The sequence below is a fragment of the Topomyia yanbarensis genome, chromosome 1, assembly GCF_030247195.1.
Source record: "Topomyia yanbarensis strain Yona2022 chromosome 1, ASM3024719v1, whole genome shotgun sequence".
NCBI lineage: Eukaryota > Metazoa > Arthropoda > Insecta > Diptera > Culicidae > Topomyia > Topomyia yanbarensis.
In genome coordinates, this window is record NC_080670.1 from 50,448,788 (window position 1) to 50,472,051 (window position 23,264).

The 23,264-nt window shown below is 40.9% G+C and overlaps 1 protein-coding gene across 3 annotated transcripts in view; it reads left to right on the plus strand.

Annotated features, from left to right (window-relative positions):
* LOC131677584 (protein Skeletor, isoforms B/C) overlaps positions 1 to 23,264 on the plus strand; it is a 197,695-nt gene that overhangs the window by 125,539 nt on the left and 48,892 nt on the right. For all 3 annotated transcript variants that reach the window (XM_058957475.1, XM_058957474.1, XM_058957473.1), the window contains exons 2-3: positions 3,463 to 3,536; positions 3,650 to 3,801. In XM_058957475.1, coding sequence (XP_058813458.1) covers positions 3,463 to 3,536; positions 3,650 to 3,801 — 226 coding nt within the window. The remainder of the gene's footprint in view (positions 1 to 3,462; positions 3,537 to 3,649; positions 3,802 to 23,264) is intronic.

Genomic DNA, 23,264 nt, shown 5'->3' on the forward strand with positions numbered 1-23,264 from the left:
GTCCGGTCTGACTTAACAGCGACCAATTGGTAGTCTACTAACAAATTTCCTCATCCCGTGGTATGTGTGGAAACGCAGAGGATTCCTCGGTCTCTATCGGCAACATGTATCGGACTAACATTAGACTCCTGGTCTGCATTCGGACGTGACCGTGGGCGCGGGTATATGAAACATCATGTTAATGGCACACGCAGAAAAATCATTCGATATTCAACAAAATGTGATGCATCGTGACAAACATGTTTGTTATCTCGGGGTTAAGAAATATTTTGGTTGATTTCAATTCGGAATGCAGATTCTGCAATCGTGATAGTAACCACCAAAACTAGACATGTTGATCATTTCAACAATCATTTTGGTTTGATCACCAATAATTTTAATCACTTCAACTATCAGTTTTGTTGAGCTTAAATGTTATGTCAGTTGCATTAGCAAACATTTTCGTCCTAAATAAACATTTTTGTCATTATGAATGTCATGATTTTTTATATATCAAAGAAACGTTCATATTTTTCGTACATGTTTTAGTTATGATTGGTAATTAATTAAATATACTTGAATGCGGCTCCAGGTCAATTGGCCTAAAGCAGTTCGGCCGAATGCCATTTGGTGGAATGGGTCATTTAGACGATTGGGCCATTTAGCCGAATGCCGTTTGACTGAGTACTGTTTATCCGAAAGAGTTGTTTGGATGAATGCTAATAGGATGACCTAATGGGTCATTTGGCTAAATGCTACTTGGTGAAAAGGGCCATTTAGCCGAATGCCATTTGAACGAATGTCATTTGACCAAATGCCATTTGGCCGAAAGTCAATAGGCTGAAGGTAGTTTTTCATCATATTTTCCGCAATTAATTTGTTTATTTGTTGTATATTCACCACCTGGTTCTCCTGAACGGTAATCGCAAATGACAGCTCGAATGCGGGCTTGAAGATACAGGCGTCCGAGGATTCAATCAGGCAATCCACGCTGGCAGACAGGAAGTCCGAGACGAGCAGGGCTCGAGAGCAGTCCCTCCGGATTCCTACAGTGTCGAACTGTATGAACTGACAACGGTTTTCGTAGCTCGGCAGCTGAAATCTGTTTTGCCAAGGAAGATGCCGGAGTGCATAGCGTATGAACCGGCGTTGGACGGCCTCTATTGTGTCAACGCCGTTTTGGTAGTGCGGATTGCAAACAACAGAACAATTTCCTGGTGTCAAGCGAACCAACGCGCAATAGAGTGATTTTAAACAGTATACGTCCCTAAAGTTTTTCGCTATTCAGAAGATGAACCCAAGCTGATATCCACGATGTATGAAGTATGCGATTTGAACTTTGTGCCGAATCCATGATGACTCCGAGATCGTTGACGTGAGAGTGTCTTGGAATGCTCGAGTCGAAGAAATGGTAGTTAAACTGAGTCGGATGGCGCTTCCGCGTGAACGTAACGATTGAGCATTTACTCAGGTTTAAAACCATTCTGTTAGATCACACCACGTGATAAGGCTTTACAGTTCACTCTAAAGAAACTTGGCATCAGTTTTATTCTGTATTTGTCGAAAAATTTGCATATAGTCGGCGAAAGAAAGGCGTAATTTGATATTGACGTCATTAAAATAGAGAAGGAATATTACTGTATCGAGATAGCTTCCTTGTGGGATGCCGGATGTAGCGATGAATGGTGCAGATTGACAGTCCATAATGCTGATTTGGATTTGCCTTCCATCGAGGTAGGAACACAACTAGCGCAGAAGTTATCCATGAATACCGAGTTTGTCCAGCTTCGCTATTGCGATATACCGGTTGATTTTTCTCGAAAGTCGCAGATAAATCTATATAAATAACATCGGTTTGCAATCCGTCGGCGAATCCATCGACTACATATATTGTGAACGAGAGCAGGTTGGTTGTTGTCGATCATTTTGGCATAAAACCGTGGTGGTCGTCTGCTACGGCAGTTAATACGAGATTCCCTGGTTCGGTAATTTTTCTCGACATCGTTTTGCCGGCCAACAAAATAAAACATAATTCGTTTCGGTTTTATTTGGCAGCAGAATGGTATGGATGTTAGGCAACACACCATTCTGGGCAATGGTCACGCCGGAGAGCAATTTGTTCAGCTCTTCGTCATTTCGAATGGCCAGCTGCAGCTGACGGGGAGGAAAGTCCCGGTTGTTTTCTGCTAGCTCCAATATTTCGGCGGCGAGATATTCCATTACGGTAGCTAACTAGACGGATGTTACGACACCAACACGCTCGGCGTTGTAGTCCTTTCTCAGCAGACGGTGGATTCGACCGACAGGAAACTGGAGACCGGCTCGAAACGAGAGAGATTTTGGGTTTCCTTCTTTGCCGCATCCAGACAAACTTTTTTGCGAGGGAGTGCAAAGCTGATGCAAAAATGGAAATTAAATGCATTTTTTCTAATTTGATGCAAATTTGTTATACATTCTTAGAGTGATCTGCCCCTAGGGCGGGACCTATCCCGTGCTATGACGATTTCGGATATTTTTCACGATCGAATCGACTGTCCCGAGCTTCTTAGCGCGATAAATATGATCATTCACCCTCGTTCTCTTCGCAATATTCCTCCGATTACCTCTTCGCCGGACTAACTATGGAATTAACGGAGCCATCATTGGCTTGCAGCGGACTTTCAACACAGTGTCATCCGAGTTTGATCTTCACATTCCACGTTGCATATTGCAATCTGATTTTTTAAATATATTAAGAAATTATCATTAGGACCACACTGTGTTTTAAACAATCTACCACCCTGGTGTTTTTCAATGAAAAACTGCCGGTCGAATTTGTATAGAATATTGCAAATTTCCATTTTCTCTTCCAGCATTCCGATCAAACTCGCTCAGTTACTGCCGAAATCGAGTCACCTGAAAATTTAATTAAACCATGATTTGACTGACGTGCATTCCGTTCGATAAAGAATAATGAAATCGAAATTCAAAAATCAAACATCAGCTTCTGTCCACTTACTTGGTGAACAAAAAACCAGCTGAATTGATTCGAGCAGACATGTCTCTGACGGTAAGCGTCGCTGTCATATTGTGTCCCCTTCGGCGGATGTACCTTCCTTGCCGACAGTTGGCATACTAGTCCTGCCAGTTCTGCTGATATGCGTTTCTCTAGCCGTTAGGAGTAAAAACTGGCTGCCAACATCAAGGCAAGCGGTCCTGACAGGGACAGCATAACGTGGATGGGGGGAAATGGATGGAAATTACAGCTTCAATTGTTGTCAGCATTAATTACAAATTGTTGATGGCTTTATTGTATGTGACAAGATTTGTGACGTGCGGATCGTTTAAGTGCGAAGTATGAATTTCCAGACCAAAGCATGCTGGGTTTAATATTGCATGTGGAACTATACATGGGACACAAACTTATTAGGAATTGTACCTTTCTACAACAGAAGCTTAACGTATAAAGTACTGAATCTGTTTTTTTTTCTAATCTCTTTTCAGTGGAATCCAAAGCCCCAGATCACTATTTCGGGCGCGAGATCGGACATTTCAACAGCTTCGGTCACGGAGTTCGGGTAAGCTAAGCAACCAAATAATCCTCTACTAATTCTAAGTCGAACACCAGGCTCCTACTATAATTGTTTGATTTTTATGTCTCTCCTTCCTCTATGTTCACCCCGAAACCCAGGGCCGGGTATTTGCCGTCGACGAATCAACCCTGTTCGTGAAAGGCTTCGCCTACGACGGCAGCGCACCGGACGCGTTCTTCTGGGTTGGCAATTCTCCCCGACCCAGTCCCGAAGGCTACATCATCCCCTACCCAGAGGAATACTCCGGGAGGTAAGTTTTCATTTAGGATTACAGCTAGATAGATTGAGGAAAGTATACCTCGAGCCGTTTTTCGTTGTGCGGAAGGCTAGACTCGAGGATTATGTGTAGCCGGGGTTGATACACCAGACGATGAGGACCTGTCAAAGATAATTTATTTATCTTGCTAGAGGATTACAATTGCGAGGGGGAGTGGAAACGGCATTTTAAGTCTATGTAAATGACTGACGACACTGCTAGCGCAGGATGTTGTCAACTATTTCGGTGATCTCAATTAGAACACCGACGGGAGGGAACTGAGGAGTATATTGATCCGTGATGCCATATACATGTTAATTTATTTTGCGAACAGTTAGCTAAAAATGTCGATCTTTTCTTATCGAATTGCGTACAGGTACTATACAGAATTCAAAGACTATATAATTTACTTACAAACATCACATAATCTAGAATTAGGGCATACAAGCCAACATGCATAATTGAATTTCCTTTCTACAGTAAAGAAAACTTCTCTTCTGTTTATAACCAACAACTGTGCATTGCAAGTTGCCTTTTTTTAAGTATATTTGACGTTAACAAAGTTCCGACGTATTTTGCTGTTTGATAATAGGATTTTACATGTTCTGATGAAAATTTAAATATTGTGACATCTTTGATGTAAAACTCAGACTGAATGACCTTGGGAAAGGTGCACATCTTTCATTTTTACTTGTAATTAAATGTAAAATTATGTGAATTGAGCTTTATCCTTTTATGTGCACCGTGCAAGACGTAAAGTTACAAGACTTTTTAAGTGTGTAGATTACCTGGCATTCCGGCCACCGTATGACAATCGCTCTTGCTGGAAGTTGATATGCATAAATTCAGCATAAATTTTTATTTTCACACCCTCTCGGCGGGTTTCTATCGACTGCCTGGAAGGAAGGGAATTTCAGTAATATATTTCCTTCCCTTCACGCCGAACCGAAAGAAAAATGGACTAAAGAACTCAGAAGAGCGACATCTCAACATCCGATCTAATCTATTTCGCTTAAGAGAAGCTTTAGGGACCATTCATAAATTACGTAACGCTTTTAGGGGGGGGGGGAGGGGGTTCAACAAGTTGTTACATAGTGTGACATAGGGGGGAGGGGGAGTAAGCTAGATCGTTACGTAACATGTTTTCACCGAAGAAAAAAAAAATTTTTTCAAGGAATTTGTTACGTAATAGGGGAGGGGGGGATAAAGAAATTTGTGACAATTTGTTACATGGGGGGAGGGGGGAGTAAATTTTGGGTAATTTTTGCGTTACGTAATTTATGAATGGTCCCTTACTCCCTGCTGCTGCTGTGGCTACACACTGTTGCACTTGCTGGGCTGCTGATTACAGCTTCCATAACCGCTTCACTATCCTACGGTGAAAACCGTATGAAGAGCTGCATCCCGCAATACTGGTATGTAGGACAATTTTGCCAACAATGCCGTCCTAGATTATACACACAGGAGGGTAGTGGCTGTGCGGTACTCATTCCAGTACAAATCTGCCACCCTCTCCTTTCTCGCCGTCAAGAGCAAAAAACGTCGTTCAAAATCATTTACGAGGATTAACGGCCCCTAATGTTACCACACTAACATTTTGTCACGTTTCTCCTGCTGAGTGCGTATTTCATCCAGAGCTGCCCTTCCACGTGAACTGCATGAATGGGAACGATGGCACGGCCTAGGAATTAAATGCTGAATGAAGGAGGTGGAGCTGCCACTGATGATGATCATCATTACGTTTTATAAGTTAATTAAATTGTACGGTGCAATGGCAAGATAAGTCCGTACTTTCCTTATATTGCGAATTATTCCCTCGTCGTCTGGATTCCGTCTACCGGGCGGACCACGTATAGCGCGTAAATTTGTATGGTAAAATTAAGCCCAGAGACTGGCGCCAGAACCGAGACCGACAGCGTAATTCATACGAGCGTATCTGCTAAGGAATTGTGTCAAGTAGTTTTTCAAGTGTCTCGTCATCAGATCCGTATTATTTAATAAAACCTCGGTACCGAAATTCGATAGCGCAATGCTGGCCTTCTATTTCGACGTACTCCGTAGCGGATTACTGTGTATAAGACTTTAACAGAATTAGTGGAAAGACTTGACTTCCAAAAAAACTCTAAAGGTCGATCGACTCCTGAGTCGAGATGCATCCGGAGTGTCGAGTTCCATCGACGCACAGTGGCGTAACTAGACCAAATTGCTGGCCAAAATTATTTTGCACGTTTTTAAGCCTTATTATATCTCAAAGAGCAGTAAAAAGTGATTTCTTACAGTTTTGGACAATATACGAATGAATAATTACCGCATTAATCTTCCTAGCAGTGTAGTGAAAAACTAAAATTAAAAAAAAGTAAATTACACTTCGATGTTGATTTCTTCAAATTTAACGATGTTATTGGGGATGCCGGGTGTCAATTAGAAGGTTTCGCACTTAAAGGTTTTGATTTTATGAACGTAACCCCACAAATTAAAATATTTTTTTGCTCATAACATTTCATAATTTGCGATAAAATTGAGCTAGTGCAATAAAGTTCTTCCGCCAGCTCATCTTCTAAATTACCAAACTTATCTTAAATATAGCAGGAAATTGTTTCAGAATTTGAGAACGATATTTTCTTATGTGCCTTTTGATGCTATCGGTATCTAGAAAATAACCTCGTGGATGGTTCAAAAATAGGATACTTATATAAATCAAAATTGTATAATATGTCAATAATGAACAATGAAATAAAAAGATTCAAATTTTAAACAAAATTCCTAAAACCATTAGTCAGATGCTTGTCAGTAATCTATATGAAAATCAGAACAAACTTTCTAATTAATAGACTATGTATGAAAAAAGCATTAATATACAGTATCAAAATTCATAACAGATACAACCTGAAAAATGACGATTTACCAACGTTTAGAAAGCAACTTGTGTGCGTGACTATTCATATAGTAAGATTCGGGTTAGTTATATTTCACATTCTACAATAAGCAGAACGTGCATGCGATTGTAAATATAATTGTCATAATGGATTGCATAGATTAATGAACAAAAGGTCTTAATTTTTAATTATCTTGATTTAAAAAAATATCCACATCACAATAGAATTGAAGAAACTTACGGAGACACTAAATAAATCATTGTATACCTTCATACATAATCTAATCTAATCAAATTGAGATGTTTAGTACAGCCTCAATAAAGGCTTTGTTGCTTATTTTGCCCATATTTTGGCATAAACATGCCATTTTCAAACTGCTGTAAAAGCGGCAATGTGATTAATTGGGAATGTTTTTTCGTGAAACGGAGAGAAGAGAGCCCAAATAACCATGTCGTTTAAACGGATTTGCCCGACAATACCCGACAAGATGCTTTTTCCACAACCGAATTTTTAATAATATTGATAAAATTTGCGCATTTTGAACCCAACTCAAAAGAGGAAAAAATGTAACAAAAATAGATGTTCTTTGGTCAAACTTGTTGGTGTTTGTTATGCAAATTACGATTTTATACCAGATATTGACTTTGTATACTTAGTTTTTGGGCGATATGAAAAATTGTGAAACAATGTAATTCAAAGTTAGAAAATCCGTTAGAAATTCACCATTTTCAAATACTCACATACAAAAATTATCAATCGAAAAACCTATTTTCCTGTTGTCATTCATTAGAGTGTGGTTTGAAAAACTATTTTGTAGAAAAAAATTGGAAAGAGCACCAAAAATTATGTTTTGCTATTTTGGCCAGGATTTGGTAGTAGTTACGCCACTGTGCGATGCATGAGTCTATTTCCCACACGAGGTGTCTTCTCCAAAGATGAACTATCGGATCAACGGACAGTGATTCCTCTTGATACAATAGTTTGAAAACCTCATAAAGTGGAGTAAATATTGTTAAACATAGAATTTCAGACTTAACCAGACATTTTGTGACTTTAGCCAAAATGTCAAGTTACCGTAGCTAATCTTCATGAAGTCATTGCACAATGCAATATTGTCCTAACGCAGTATTTGGGAAGACAAAATAGTTCCCACAGATGCATAGTATCTGAATTAATTTATTTGGGCATAAACATAGGTCGGCTGTGGTCTACTAGGAGGTTGATGACAATCTATTGTCACTCTCTGGACAAAACCAGCCTAGAGGCCGTGTGGCCGATAAAAATCAATCCACTGGATTCCTGCTCCCATTTCGTACAAATCGATTGAGAACAGGAGACTCTAAGTCAAGGTGTTTCTCAGTGTCGAGAACAGAAATTCTGGTAGAACTAAAATATGCCAGTTGCGCCCGGCGTTCCAGGGGCCTTTTTTCCAAAATTGTAGGATTCAAATGATGATCATGTCCCTAATACCCATTTCGCGGTTTGCTATAGTCGATTTTAAGCCAACGTGTTGGATATTCTTTCTGTCACAGTCATACATAGGAAATATGTACGCCCAATGTTCCGTACATTTGCAGCAAAACGAATCATCGCCTTCAGTTTAGGGTTCTGGCCGAAATTATCTTCCACTCATAACCGGCAGTGATGTAAATACCCATAACATAACTTAGGTTAGCACAGATATCAAATATGTGCAATGTAAGAAATCGCCCAATAATAGCATGATCTGGCAGGAAAGTGGTGTTAGATAAAATCCCTACGCTCCGACAGTATTATGTACAGTAGCGTTCAAAAGTCTTTTGTAGGTTGTATTTCGTCGGTAATATTGGCATCTCTGTTATCGACAAAGGAGAGCAGAAAAGTCTAACGACGAAAAAATCCTACGTACGTCGCTTTCTATTGTTATAAGGAATCGCAAAAACTTTAGTTTTAAGCTCTAGGTTTGAAATTACGAGAGATAGGTACCGCGTACCCTTTCCAAAAAGAGGTGTCAACGGGAAAATGCTGCATAGCCGCGCTTGTGACAAAATCACCATAAAAAATATATTTTGTTCTTCACAACTAGTATTATAAGTCCCAATTTACAAGATTCCGATTTACCTCTTTATTGCGTCTAGAAAAAATCCCGAAATATGCCTATTTTTTCGTGTTCTACAGTGGTATGACCCCTTAACAGCGCTGCCCTAGCGACTGAATTCTAAACTAATATGAAATGATCGAATAAAGCACTAGATGCCATGTAACAACTTTGCCAAAGACACCATAACTCTAAAACGAAAGATAAGAAAGGACGCCATTTCTCAGAAAATGCAGGAAATGAAGTACCTACAAAAGACTTTTGAGCGCTTCTGTATGAGTTGGCTGGCTCGTATCGAATGAGCTCGAACCATCGTAATCAGATCATAAATACATCGTCAATTCTTAGTAACTCTTTAGAGCGTTGCTAAAAATGGAAGAATTTTGAATTGAAAGTCGTCTAGAGTTCAAAGTTTATATAGGAATTGTTTTATCAATATCCTAGTGTCTCTTATCAAGGAATCGGTAGTAGAACAGTTCCGAATCACGCATTGATTCGTATCTCATGTGATCAAAACGTTAAAATAGCATTAGAAAGTCAAGTAGAATTATACTAGCGTCAGATCTGCGGATGTGGCCAAAAAATTTGGATATTCACGACATTTTAGATCGTCAATAGGCAAATCTACAAAAATAAACTCCTCCGAACTCCGTTTCTGAAGTTGGAAGTCAATTCTGTTCAGTTTCATCACATCAGGAACGATGTACTGCTCACAATGAAGAAATTCAAAGCAAAGTTAAACGAGCCAATGTAACTGTAACTATCGAGTAAAGTATCCCGCCCTACTTCATCCTATTGGATCAAACTATTCATCCTCAAACAACGTCGTGCAGGAATCAGAATCAGTTAATTCTTCACGCTAGAAATAGAAGATTCCTAGCCTTAAGCTGTGCTTTTATCCAACCCACTTGCCATTACAATATGTTTCTTTAGATATCATAGATACCCGATATGATATTATGCTTCAATATTTTATTCACTAGTATTGGAAACCTTAGGGTGGCCAGGATTTTCATTTTTGTGTGGGTATTCTGTGCATGACAGAATCGCTTGTCAATACATTTTGGGATCAACGCAGATCATCTTGCGTATATAATGCCACCTGGTGGCAAAACCATCTCTTTTCTCCATATATTTTAATGGTTCTTTCTATACAAACATAATTTTTGATTCAAATTTGGAAGAGTCTTATTTCGTTTTTCATTGAAAAACACTGGGGCGGTGGATTGCACTGGGTTTGCACTTTCTAGCAGAAGTGGGAATGAAAAACGTCTAGTGGCCTGCTCTTCTGCTAGAAAATGCAACACCAGTGCAATCCACCGCCCCGGGGTTTTTCAATGAAAAACCCCATTAAAGTGGTATGAAGATCCATTCTACTATACATATGTTTCATGATGGCGACCCCTTTGTACAATAGTGCCCACGGGCCCCGAGTGATCTAAGATGGCCTTGATGGTAGCAGCATACCAAGAAGCTTGTCCGTTTCAAGTCATTAGTGTTTCTAGAAGAATCCCTTGATGTAATGTAAAACCTGCTAGTTTATGTGACAAGCGACTAACGACGAGCTCAAAGAAGCGTCGATGCGACTAAAACAAAGAAAGCCCTCGGTCCGGATGGAATACCAAACGTAGTGCTGAAAGCTGCGATCCTGGCATATCCGTACATGTTCAGGATGCTACTGCAGAAATGTTTAGATTATGGCAATTTCCCCGAAATGTGGAAGATACAGAAGCTGGTGTTACTGCCAAAGTCAGGGAAGTCACTGGGTCACCTAGCCTCGTACAGGCCAATGCCGCAGCGCTACACAGAAGAATGAGCCAGATTCTGAAGAGCTACTTCCACAGTAGAGTACAGCTGTACGAGACGAACGAAGGGCAGAAGTCAATGCGAGTCGCAGCGGGCGTTGCTCAGGGCTCCATTCTCGGTCCAACTCTTTGGAACGGGATGTACGATGGAGTCTTAACACTGTGGCTGGCCGGAATAGTGAAAATCGCGCGTTTCGCGGACGACGTGTCACTAACGGTGATGAATGAGACACTTGGCTAAGGACGCTCCGGCTCGTGGTCGTACGATTGCGTACAGAACAATATCTTCGGAGGCCGAGATGATCCCCATCTGCATGACATTGGCACAGGATATCAAGCGCTACAATCAATGAAATGCATGAAACGTGAGGAAAAAGATGATGATGAAATAAATGAAACGCTAGAAACGTGAGGAAGATGATGAGAATCGATTCGATGGTGACGTGGCAGCAGGAATGGGACAATACGGAGAAAGTAAAGTGGACCTACCAGCTCATCCCAATCATGTCGACGTGGGTCACTAAAAACACGGAGAGATGACCTTCCACCTGAAACAGCTCCTGTCGGGCCACAGCTGTTTCAGGAAGTATCTTCATCGGTTCGGGTACGCAACGTCACCGTTGTGCCCGTGTGAGAACGTCGAGACACCGAAGCATGTGGTCCTTGAATGTCCGAGGTTTGAAACGACGTGCAGGGAGCTTCTTAAAACGGAAGGACCGGGCATCAACCCGGATAATGTAGCTTACAGAAGGACAAGCGATGTAAAAACAATAGAGATGATGATCGTCTTACAGTGGAAACGGCGTGATGAACATCGAGCAACGGTTTCGAGAGAGCAATCACCGCCAGGGAACTCTCCGCAGGAATAAGCCAGATCCACCGCCGAAGACTGGTCAAGTAAACTGCAACAGAGCACCGAGTATGGGTCGTCGAAAAGCCAGCGAAACGGACGCCACGTTCCATCCGGAATCGCCGAACTGACACCTAGCCGATTGGCTCCGTTTCGGGAAAACTTCTCTTGCCGGAGAACTCTCCGTCGGAGTCCATCAGGTCAATCGTCGGAGACTAGACCGAGAAGTTCGCGAACAAGTCAGCTTATCAAGGAAGTAGTGCTAGATGGCACAAGAAGGGAACTAAAGGGCTAAAAGTAGTGCAAAATGGCACCGGACACGGAGCCAAAGGGCTCAAGAAGTTTTGGTACTGAAACCAAAGAAGAATCGGGAGAACTTCATTCGTCGGGGAACTCTCTGTCAGCGTACAGTTAGATTCACCACCGGGAACTAGACTGAGTAGACCGCGACGAGACACCACCAGTCGCGCCGGAGCTCCAGTATACCGGACGCCCTACTCCACTGGAATCGCCGAATTGACCTCGGCATCTGGCTGGTTGGCTCGCTTTCGAACTTCTCTCGCCGTGGAGCTCTTCGTCGGAGTAGGCTAGATCCATCGTCGAGGACTAGATCGAGCAGTTCGCGAACAAGTCGGAAGCTTAACGAGGAAGTTGTGCTAAATGGCACAAGGGAACGAAGGGCTCAGTAAATTAGACATATATACATTCATTTATTTAGTTCAACATCAATTTCATGATAACACTGAATCAACAATTTGCCGCCACAATACTCAATTTGAAGCTGCAGCTCTCCAAAGTCGGTTATGCCCAATATTCGCCAAATCACGTTCCACTTGGTCCGCCCATCGTGCTAAAAAACATATATACATACATACAAGATATATTCATATCCCTCTCGAAAAATTTTCTTACTACGCCTGAATCCAATATAACTCGAAGCCCGGTTGTTATTTGTGAAAAGAACCATTGAAGTTTTGCTTGGGTTAATTGATAGTTTAACTTTTCGGCACCACTGTTCGACAGCTCTTAATGCTTGTTGCATTAAGTCAACGATTGTTCCGATGCAAAGTCCAGTAATTAGTATTTGGTAATCGTTAGCAAACCCGTAGGTTGGAAATCCAAGCGCATTGAGTTTCTTCAACAAGCCGTCGGCAACTAAGTTCCATAACAATGGTGACAGAACGCCATCCTGAGGACAACCGTGAATACTTAACTACCGTATCTCAGCTTGTCGCAGTGATGAGCAAAGAATGCGGTTACTAAGCATTGCGTTTATACAACCCGAAATACATGCACATTTCTGTACTCATTCATCTTAGCTCCGGTATTCATCCCACACACTTTGAATACATTAGTTACAGGTCAAAAGCTTGGAATCGCTGACGCAGAAACAAATTTTCACAAACAACACTACTTCGATTGCAACTCGGCTTACAGTGATTGGATTGCGCTTAAATAAGCATCAGCACGCTTGCTTCGTTCCTAATAAGCAGTAATCTCGTTTGGAAAATGTGAAATACTCGTGTTTAAGCTAAAAAATAAAGACGAGTGCAACGCACTCTTTTTTATCCTTTCATTTGACCTGTAACTAATGTATTCAAAGTGTGTGGGATGAATACCGGAGCTAAGATGAATGAGTACAGAAATGTGCATGTATTTCGGGTTGTATAAACGCAATGCTTAGTAACCGCATTCTTTGCTCATCACTGCGACAAGCTGAGATACGGTAGTTAAGTATTCACGGTTGTCCTCAGGATGGCGTTCTGTCACCTTTGTTATGGAACTTAGTTGCCGACGGCTTGTTGAAGAAACTCAATGCGCTTGGATTTCCAACCTACGGGTTTGCTAACGATTACCAAATACTAATTACTGGACTTTGCATCGGAACAATCGTTGACTTAATGCAACAAGCATTAAGAGCTGTCGAACAGTGGTGCCGAAAAGTTAAACTATCAATTAACCCAAGCAAAACTTCAATGGTTCTTTTCACAAATAACAACCGGGCTTCGAGTTATATTGGATTCAGGCGTAGTAAGAAAATTTTTCGAGAGGGATATGAATATATCTTGTATGTATGTATATATGTTTTTTAGCACGATGGGCGGACCAAGTGGAACGTGATTTGGCGAATATTGGGCATAACCGACTTTGGAGAGCTGCAGCTTCAAATTGAGTATTGTGGCGGCAAATTGTTGATTCAGTGTTATCATGAAATTGATGTTGAACTAAATAAATGAATGTATATATGTCTAATTTACTGAGCCCTTCGGTTCCCTTGTGCCATTTAGCACAACTTCCTCGTTAAGCTTCCGACTTGTTCGCGAACTGCTCGATCTAGTCCTCGACGATGGATCTAGCCTACTCCGACGAAGAGCTCCACGGCGAGAGAAGTTCGAAAGCGAGCCAACCAGCCAGATGCCGAGGTCAATTCGGCGATTCCAGTGGAGTAGGGCGTCCGGTATACTGGAGCTCCGGCGCGACTGGTGGTGTCTCGTCGCGGTCTACTCAGTCTAGTTCCCGGTGGTGAATCTAACTGTACGCTGACAGAGAGTTCCCCGACGAATGAAGTTCTCCCGATTCTTCTTTGGTTTCAGTACCAAAACTTCTTGAGCCCTTTGGCTCCGTGTCCGGTGCCATTTTGCACTACTTTTAGCCCTTTAGTTCCCTTCTTGTGCCATCTAGCACTACTTCCTTGATAAGCTGACTTGTTCGCGAACTTCTCGGTCTAGTCTCCGACGATTGACCTGATGGACTCCGACGGAGAGTTCTCCGGCAAGAGAAGTTTTCCCGAAACGGAGCCAATCGGCTAGGTGTCAGTTCGGCGATTCCGGATGGAACGTGGCGTCCGTTTCGCTGGCTTTTCGACGACCCATACTCGGTGCTCTGTTGCAGTTTACTTGACCAGTCTTCGGCGGTGGATCTGGCTTATTCCTGCGGAGAGTTCCCTGGCGGTGATTGCTCTCTCGAAACCGTTGCTCGATGTTCATCACGCCGTTTCCACTGTAAGACGATCATCATCTCTATTGTTTTTACATCGCTTGTCCTTCTGTAAGCTACATTATCCGGGTTGATGCCCGGTCCTTCCGTTTTAAGAAGCTCCCTGCACGTCGTTTCAAACCTCGGACATTCAAGGACCACATGCTTCGGTGTCTCGACGTTCTCACACGGGCACAACGGTGACGTTGCGTACCCGAACCGATGAAGATACTTCCTGAAACAGCTGTGGCCCGACAGGAGCTGTTTCAGGTGGAAGGTCATCTCTCCGTGTTTTTAGTGACCCACGTCGACATGATTGGGATGAGCTGGTAGGTCCACTTTACTTTCTCCGTATTGTCCCATTCCTGCTGCCACGTCACCATCGAATCGATTCTCATCATCTTCCTCACGTTTCTAGCGTTTCATTTATTTCATCATCATCTTTTTCCTCACGTTTCATGCATTTCATTGATTGTAGCGCTTGATATCCTGTGCCAATGTCATGCAGATGGGGATCATCTCGGCCTCCGAAGATATTGTTCTGTACGCAATCGTACGACCACGAGCCGGAGCGTCCTTAGCCAAGTGTCTCATTCATCACCGTTAGTGACACGTCGTCCGCGAAACGCGCGATTTTCACTATTCCGGCCAGCCACAGTGTTAAGACTCCATCGTACATCCCGTTCCAAAGAGTTGGACCGAGAATGGAGCCCTGAGCAACGCCCGCTGCGACTCGCATTGACTTCTGCCCTTCGTTCGTCTCGTACAGCTGTACTCTACTGTGGAAGTAGCTCTTCAGAATCTGGCTCATTCTTCTGTGTAGCGCTGCGGCATTGGCCTGTACGAGGCTAGGTGACCCAGTGACTTCCCTGACTTTGGCAGTAACACCAGCTTCTGTATCTTCCACATTTCGGGGAAATTGCCATAATCTAAACATTTCTGCAGTAGCATCCTGAACATGTACGGATATGCCAGGATCGCAGCTTTCAGCACTACGTTTGGTATTCCATCCGGACCGAGGGCTTTCTTTGTTTTAGTCGCATCGACGCTTCTTTGAGCTCGTCGTTAGTCGCTTGTCACTCGGCTGTGTTTGCTCCTTCTTCTTCGCAGTACGGTATCGGTGACCAGGTAGTTGGATCGTGCTTCCGGAAGAGACCCTCAACGATTATCTTTAGCTTACCAGGGCATATTTCAGCTGGTGTCGACGGGCCTTCATCTTCGTCATGACGACTCAGTACGCGTTCCCCAGGGATTGGCGTCTACTTCTCAGCACAGCTACTTATGGTTAACTGGCTTGTTAAGCTTTCTAAAGCGTTCCTAGCTTCTCGAAACGTCGCTCCTCTCTCACATTTCGATTTTGTTCTCTGAGCCCGCCTTCTGGCTCTATGACAAGCAGCGTGTAGCGTACTGAGCTACTCATTTAACCAGTAAGCTAAACGCCGTCTACTGCATGGCTCCAGTTTTCGTGGCATTGTAACGTGACAAGCCGTCACAATCCTTCTTGTTAGATCAGCCGCATCAACATTCTTGATTCCAATCTTCTCTTTAGTGGAAAAAACTGTGTTTACCTACATTGTTTCCACTAAGGAGAAAGATAGCATAATGACAACTATAGATTTTAGAATTACACGTAGCCCCCGATTGTGCAGCAAGACATTTTTAATGTTTAAAGAAGTCAGGCTACTTGTGTGCACGGTTAAATGACTGGTGGATGTAGTGACCGGTAGGTAACCCAGTCGAGCTGTCAGCTACTGATGAGACGAAGTGAAACCCAAAAGTCAGACTTTTTCTAAATGTTTCTATTTTTGAATATACATTTCCATACAGTTTTAGCCCACAACATATTTGCAGCAAAAATCTTCCTTAATCAACCCAGAGTAATTTTTATAAAATATTTTGTCAACCGAGCATCAATCCTGCCAAAGAGACGCTAATCATCCCATTAATAATCGACGATTCCCGGAAATGAATCCCTTCAGATATAGTACCGAGAACAGTCCGCGATTCTATTAAGCTAAAGCCGATATCGTAGTCTGATGTCATTGTTTCTTGAAAATCCCCCGATGCCGAACTTACGACAGCAAAACAATCATCGAATCAAACAGACACTGGTGGAAAGGTGTATGAATCATTATGAATGGAAGATGCTATACTACTATATAAATATTTTCCACTGCCCGAAGGGTCGCTCCGGTAAATCCTTTTGACCATCGTAGTACAGCCGGGAAATGAAAGACTCTTTGTCATCGAAATTCTGACAGTCAGTCTGTCCTCTAGTGGCGCCATAGGGATTGTTTCCATAGCACTTCTATACATTCGACAAAATTGTACTTCTCAACACGAACCACGCTTGCGAAATTGGAATAGGAATAGGTTGCCTAATGTACTTCATTGTTGAAGCCACGTGCCGAACCGGGTGGCCTGGGTAGGGAAATTCGTTTAAAATGATTATTGCTATGTTTTCACCTTCGGGCAAACGAGGCGGGGGTGTGGTTGTCATCGAAACTGGGAGACGAAGTGTTTTATTCGGAAGACGTGCCATTCAGTGACATGACGCCGCACATTTTTTGGCGCGAATCCAATGCGTTGATAGCCGTTAAGCCACACCGGAAATAATCTTGAACAGCCTACGACGACGCAGTCCTCCCAGCCTACATCATATTCCTTACCCTCGTTCGTTCGTACTGGCACGAATCGGAGGGTGAAATAGCTTGTTGAATGCTAAAAGCGATCTTTATTTTGTGGCATTGAAGCGTGAGCTTTGGAACGAATGGCGGGACCGTGTTGGAAAAAAATCATATGGTGTCAATCTTACTAAGTGGAGTGCCAATCTCATAAATGAGTAAACGTGCAATGAGTGCAGTCTTTGCCGCCTCAATGCAGGTGAGCAGCTTGCATTGTGTGGATGGAATGTGTTAGAAAAATCGTTTGCGGAGGCCCGTTATATCGAGTATTTTTATCAAATGATAAGTGCGGGAAAGCGGTGGCGAAGTACATTCTTATTTACACATTCTTGTTCGTTACATTAATTTGACACGGTTAGCTGAAGGAGCATAATAAAGTTAGTGTATCGTTTAAATGTTTACAAGAATACCCCAGTCGGTGTTGATTTTGATCCGGGATTCCGTCCAAAACCGGATCGAATTGGTTTGACTAGGATATACAAATAAATTAAAGCTTCTTGGAATTGTTTGCTAGATTCGAGGATGTACAAAAAATTGCATATATAAATATTACACAATTTGGTTAACAATATAAAAAAATGTGAATCAAACTACAAATTACGATACAAACGGAAACAATGTCGAATAAGTTACAAAAATTAAATTTTTAAAATTGGTCGAATGGCAGTTGTGCATTGTTATCCATCGAATGACCAATCTCTTACAATTTTCATGTCCGAACAAGAACAGATAAACGAAAGATTGCTTGCAGCAAGCGTTGTACGCAGGACTATTGTGTCTACGTAGCGTAAACCGGGGTGACATTGATCATTTTTCGAAGTAATCATTACATATTTTTAGACGCAACACATTTTATTCAAGTTTAATATTTTTAAACCATGTACTGATGTATGGAGAACAAGATTGGATGGTTTTACCTAAAATTGTCCGCTTACAGCTATTTTTCCAAAAATGATTTCAAGTCAAGTCCGTTTTCGTATTCCGGGGTGACTTTGATAACCTGCATGTTCACCCACATTAAGTTATTGATGTCAATGTTTTTCATTCAAATGTTTGTTTAAACTAATTCTAGAAAGATACTCATTGTTAAATAGATGTTAATTGGTATTATACAAAATATTTCAATGTACTGTAAAGTTCGAGTAACCAAAATTCGTATAATTTGTGTTCAACTAGAATAAAAGAGTCTAAAAACCTTTAAAACTGTTAAAATTGCTTCGTTTCAGTGTTTTATCAATGTACAAAAAGTTTCATCCATTTTAACACGTTGGAATTTAGAACAATAAAAAAATTGTTGCGAATTTTAGCTTAAAATAATTCGAAATAATTGCCGACTAGTTTCACAAAAAATGTATTATAAATAAACTAAATTTTTAAACTAAATTTAGCATATCCCAATCCAAAGGAAAATAAAAACTCGCTTGTAATTTATTACTCCTGCTCAAATCTGAGATTTATTTGTTTTATAAAAAATAGATACTTTACGAAGCTTCGTAAAAATCAGGTAAAGTCAAATTTCGGTTTTTTGTGGTTTTTGTACCCAAAAACCAAACAAAAAGTATAACAAATCAGTATTTTATAAGTTTAGAGTAAAAATCATTTCAAATTAAAATGATTCGGTAGACTATTCTGGTTTAATAAGCGATCTACGAAAAAAGTTTCGAGTGATCAAAGTCACCCCGATGATCAAAGTCACCCCGGTTTACGGTACCTGCAAAAGCCGTAGAGATCGATAGAATGATCTCCGAACCGGGTTTGAAATGCGAAGACATTTTGGGGTATGGGGTTGGCTGTTTCAAAGTTCAAAATTCCAAAGCGATTGCATTCAGCGAAAACAGCGAACAACTAGAGTACAACTTATTCTCTATCATACTTGATTCAGGTGTCCGTCGCCCGCTCTTCTCTTTCTAATTATGATCTCCTGAACAAGGTGCGTCTAACTATTCGCCTGTTTGTACTGCGGATCATAATCTGCACTAAATACAAAAGTTAGTCACCTAAAGGGTGTTAAACTCAAAAATTGGTCAAACCAGAATGTGTCTAAATCGGTCAATTTTTTGTGTTAAAAATAAAATCATGCTTCTTTTACAAGTTCTACAAGTTTCAGCAAATGCAAACTGCAGGATCTATCGTTTGCCTCCTTCCATCATCTTTTGCACAGCTTTTTTGGCTTGTTAAATTTATTTAACAAGTTCTTTGAGGGAAACATTATCCCTCATTATAATAATTATAATAATAATTATTGGAGGCAAGTGAAGGTCATCGCCATTTCAATACGAGAAAAACCAGCCACAACTCGTATCGGCCGATAGAAATGCTGCCCTGTATCTGAAAGTTGTTTGAGAAAATGATTCTATTCCACCTCGACAATTGGGTTGAGGCAAATCTCTTACTATCAGATACATAATTTATATTATAAGGGGGTTTTTGATTTAGTTTCTATCAACATTTTCTCAGAAACGCTGCACCAGCATTATCTCACCGATCTTAAATAACTTTTTTCCATTTCATTCACGATCTAACATCACGAGATAGCTACATGCGGTTTCCTCAAGGCTAATATCCAAGACCCGTTCTATACAATATTACGTGAATGATATTGACGAATATCTTGTCAATTCCTTCACGCTACGACATCTTGTAGACAACGGGGTTGTCTCTGTAAGAGGACCCGAAACTATCGATTTGCAAGGACCATTGCAAGATACCTTGGACAATTTGTTTGCTTGGGTTCTTTAGCTGGGTATCGAGTTCTTCATGGAGAAAACTGAGCTGGTCTTTTTGTAGAACGCGTGAGCCAACACAGCTCCAGATTCTATTAGTAGACGTAACGAACAATCGGGTCTTAATATTTAAATATCTCAAGGTTTGGCTCGACTCTAAAACTATTTGGAGATGTAACCTGAAACAATTTTTTTTCCAAATGATCTATTTTCTCCCGACAATAACCGGAACATGTACCTAATTACAGTAGATTGTGTCCCTTGTCATTGTTAATAATAATGAAGAAGCGGGCTCTTTGACTAAGGTTACATCTATGAAAGCCATATTTGCTTCAATGAATTATTCTGTATTTATAGTCGGAGAATACTCAACAGTTGGCAAACTTAGACGATGGCTACATTCCATTATCCCGAAGCACAGTGTCGCCTAACCGGACAAAACCTCAAAATTTTATTTTAGATTTTTCATAATTTAACATTTTTCTCTGTTTCTTAACAGGTTGAATAGAATCTTCTCAAAATATTAAGTCCTGAGGACGAAAGAGTTTTTTTTACAGAATTTCTAAGGTGAAATAGATGATGAATTCTGAGGAAAACTATTTTCAAACCCAAGTTATTCAAATGAATATATCTTTTTAGTTAAGATTCCGATTGGGGTCAAACTAATTTTTTTGAAAGGTTATTCGCTGTACTTATAACTGCCATTCGATTTAGTCGATATAAGCCATTCTTCTCGCTCAGGCCTGAAAAACAAATAATAAATCGTGCAATAATTTAAAGTTACAATGTTCAAAGTGGCTGTACTTTTTTTGAAACAGTTCGGAAAGATCGCTTGTTATTCATGATACTTGAAAATTAGTGTACTTTCCGAAAATAAATATCTTGTTTTGCCCCTTTCTGCCACGAGGTATGAAAAAAGGTGTCTTATCATTATCAACAATTGAAAAAATGTGTATTCTGCTAAAAAATTCACCACACCTAATTTTTTGAAAATGAATTTTCGGAAATAGTGCACTTTATATTCGTAAATGTTGAATTTTCGAACCACCCTAAGTGTCAAAATTTTGAGGTAATAAAAAAACAAAAAATAAACATCAAATATGAATTCAGCGTCACAAAATTACCCTAATGTGAAGTTTTTATCAAATTCGGGCCAATTTTGAGGTTTTGTCCAACTTTTGTATGGAAGGTGATCACTGTGCGAAGGTTTCGACGAAGCCTTGGCTCAAGGGTATAGATATGGGTCGGGATTTAATTCGGGTAATGTACCGGCTTATGTCAAATCACTACACGTTGGATGCACTTATCGCTAATCCAAACTAGTTTTTTAATTTATTACTTTTTTGTTTTTAACGACATTGAATTAACAAGCGACTGGCGGGGGTCAGCTATTTTCGTCCGCGCCCCTTATCACCTATTTTGTAAGGTGATTCATCAACAGTGCTATCTTTGAAAATGAACTACCTTGGTTGAATAATTAATAATGAATAATTTTTCCGATCTTATTTTATTGCAAATCATTATTTTATTATTATTCATTATATTCAGAATTGCACATAGTGTGTCGTATGTAATTTTAAATGATCTTTGATTTGATGGCATCGCAAGGGAACACGTATCCGCCGGTTAATGCCAATCTAGCTGACATCTCTTTGGACTGAGCAAACTAATTTATTTGTTTGTTTAGTGTTCATTTGACCAAATCGGGAACTAATCCACTGGGTATTTAATGTGCGTGAGGAACACGCATGGTATTGTCTAAGTGAAAAAATGGGAATTGATAGTTTCTCTAGAAGAATCAGAAGCCAGCTACCAATTCGCAGCAGTCATACCAGCACGAAGAACATACGTTTTATTGACATACTCATTGGCTCACTTTTAGGCCAATAAATCAATTTAATTAAATGAATAATTTATGGTCCATTTTATATTGTCGACAACACTCCCGGCAGCCGGCTGTCCGGAGTTCAAGTTGTTTTCGATGAAACAAACGCTCGATAAACGGTTATCCAGAGGTTAAACACCTTCGCATCGCGAACATTTACGTATCCTAGTCAATAAACTATTCAAACTTCTTATGCACGAAAATAAATTCTCAGTCGCATCGCTTGCTTGAGGCGAATCCTGACTAACAACCCACCCACTACCCAATCCGTGGTACTTACGGGAGTGTCACTGAGTCGGGGCCTTCCGTTAAGTAAGTACCACATCAACACTTCCTTTCTCATATCCCAAGCTACGGTAAAGATGGTCGTGGCCAGCAAAGGTGGTTCTCAGGCGAAATTCTCGCTTGGACTGGATCAATTTTTATTCCCAAACAATGCTCCTCAAGTAGTCTGGCTGGAAATGAGTCATCAGTCTGCAATCTACGAAGTATACCGTGCTTACACAACGCAACGCATCGCAACATTGAATTAACAAGCGACTGGAAAATGAAGTATATTTTTCAATATTAAGAGCCATAGTACTCAAGAGAGAGAGCAAGGGGTTGAAGGAAGAAAGTTTTAGAAAAACGTGGAGTCATATGAGCAAGCTTAGAGTTTACCGGCGACTTAACCCTTTGTCTGCTACCGCAGGAGTCAGGATCTTTTGGCATTAGAAATGCATCAAATCACGTTAAACTTCCATACTAAGCTTTTTAAGACGTCGAAATTCATTGAATTAGCTAGTTTTTGCCCTCACTAGTTGCTTGCCGAGGTGTTTATTTAATCGGGATTTTGTGTTGCATTAAAAGTTGTGGCGTATGGTCACTGTGTGCTGATTGAACACGGCGTCGACAGCTATCACCCAAAGCTGCTGGATTTAGTCCCCCTATTTTCATTCTCAGAAGTTCCCTTTCCGCCTATGTGGAACCTATTATCACTAGAATGCCACTATGCGACTGTGACAGGCCCGTGCGCAAGGGAAGAGTTTTAGGGGCTCAAACCGCTCCCATGAGATTTTAGAATTACTGTTGAAAATTTCTTAACTTCCTGATCAGGAATAAAAAATGTACACTACGAGTCGATTTGGCACACATTGTCATTTGAGTTCGGTTATTCTAGAAACAAATCTTTGAAGAAACACTGCGAGGGTGGCTGTAAAAGGATGTAAAACAAGTTGGTCGGCATCGCTGGATCGGTTTACATCTCGACAAGTTTCAATATTAACAACAGTTGTGAGTAGATCAGTTACACAGCAAAGGTCGGTCAGCGACCTAATAACAGCAGCTAAGGAGGTAAAATAACGAAAGAACAACACGAACTCGGACAAAATTAGGACATCATTGTCTAGAGAAATTTCACCGTAGGTGATCTTTGCGCCAGAGTAACTAAGAACTAAATTGCTCGTGAAAACGGGCATCGGTATCGAGAGAAATTCCGCCGCTGGGAAACTCTCAGCACCAGCTAGTAGGTAAATAGTCGATACGGTAGAACCTTGCGGCAATTAAAAAACATAGTAACTATCAATAATCTCAAGTATTGGT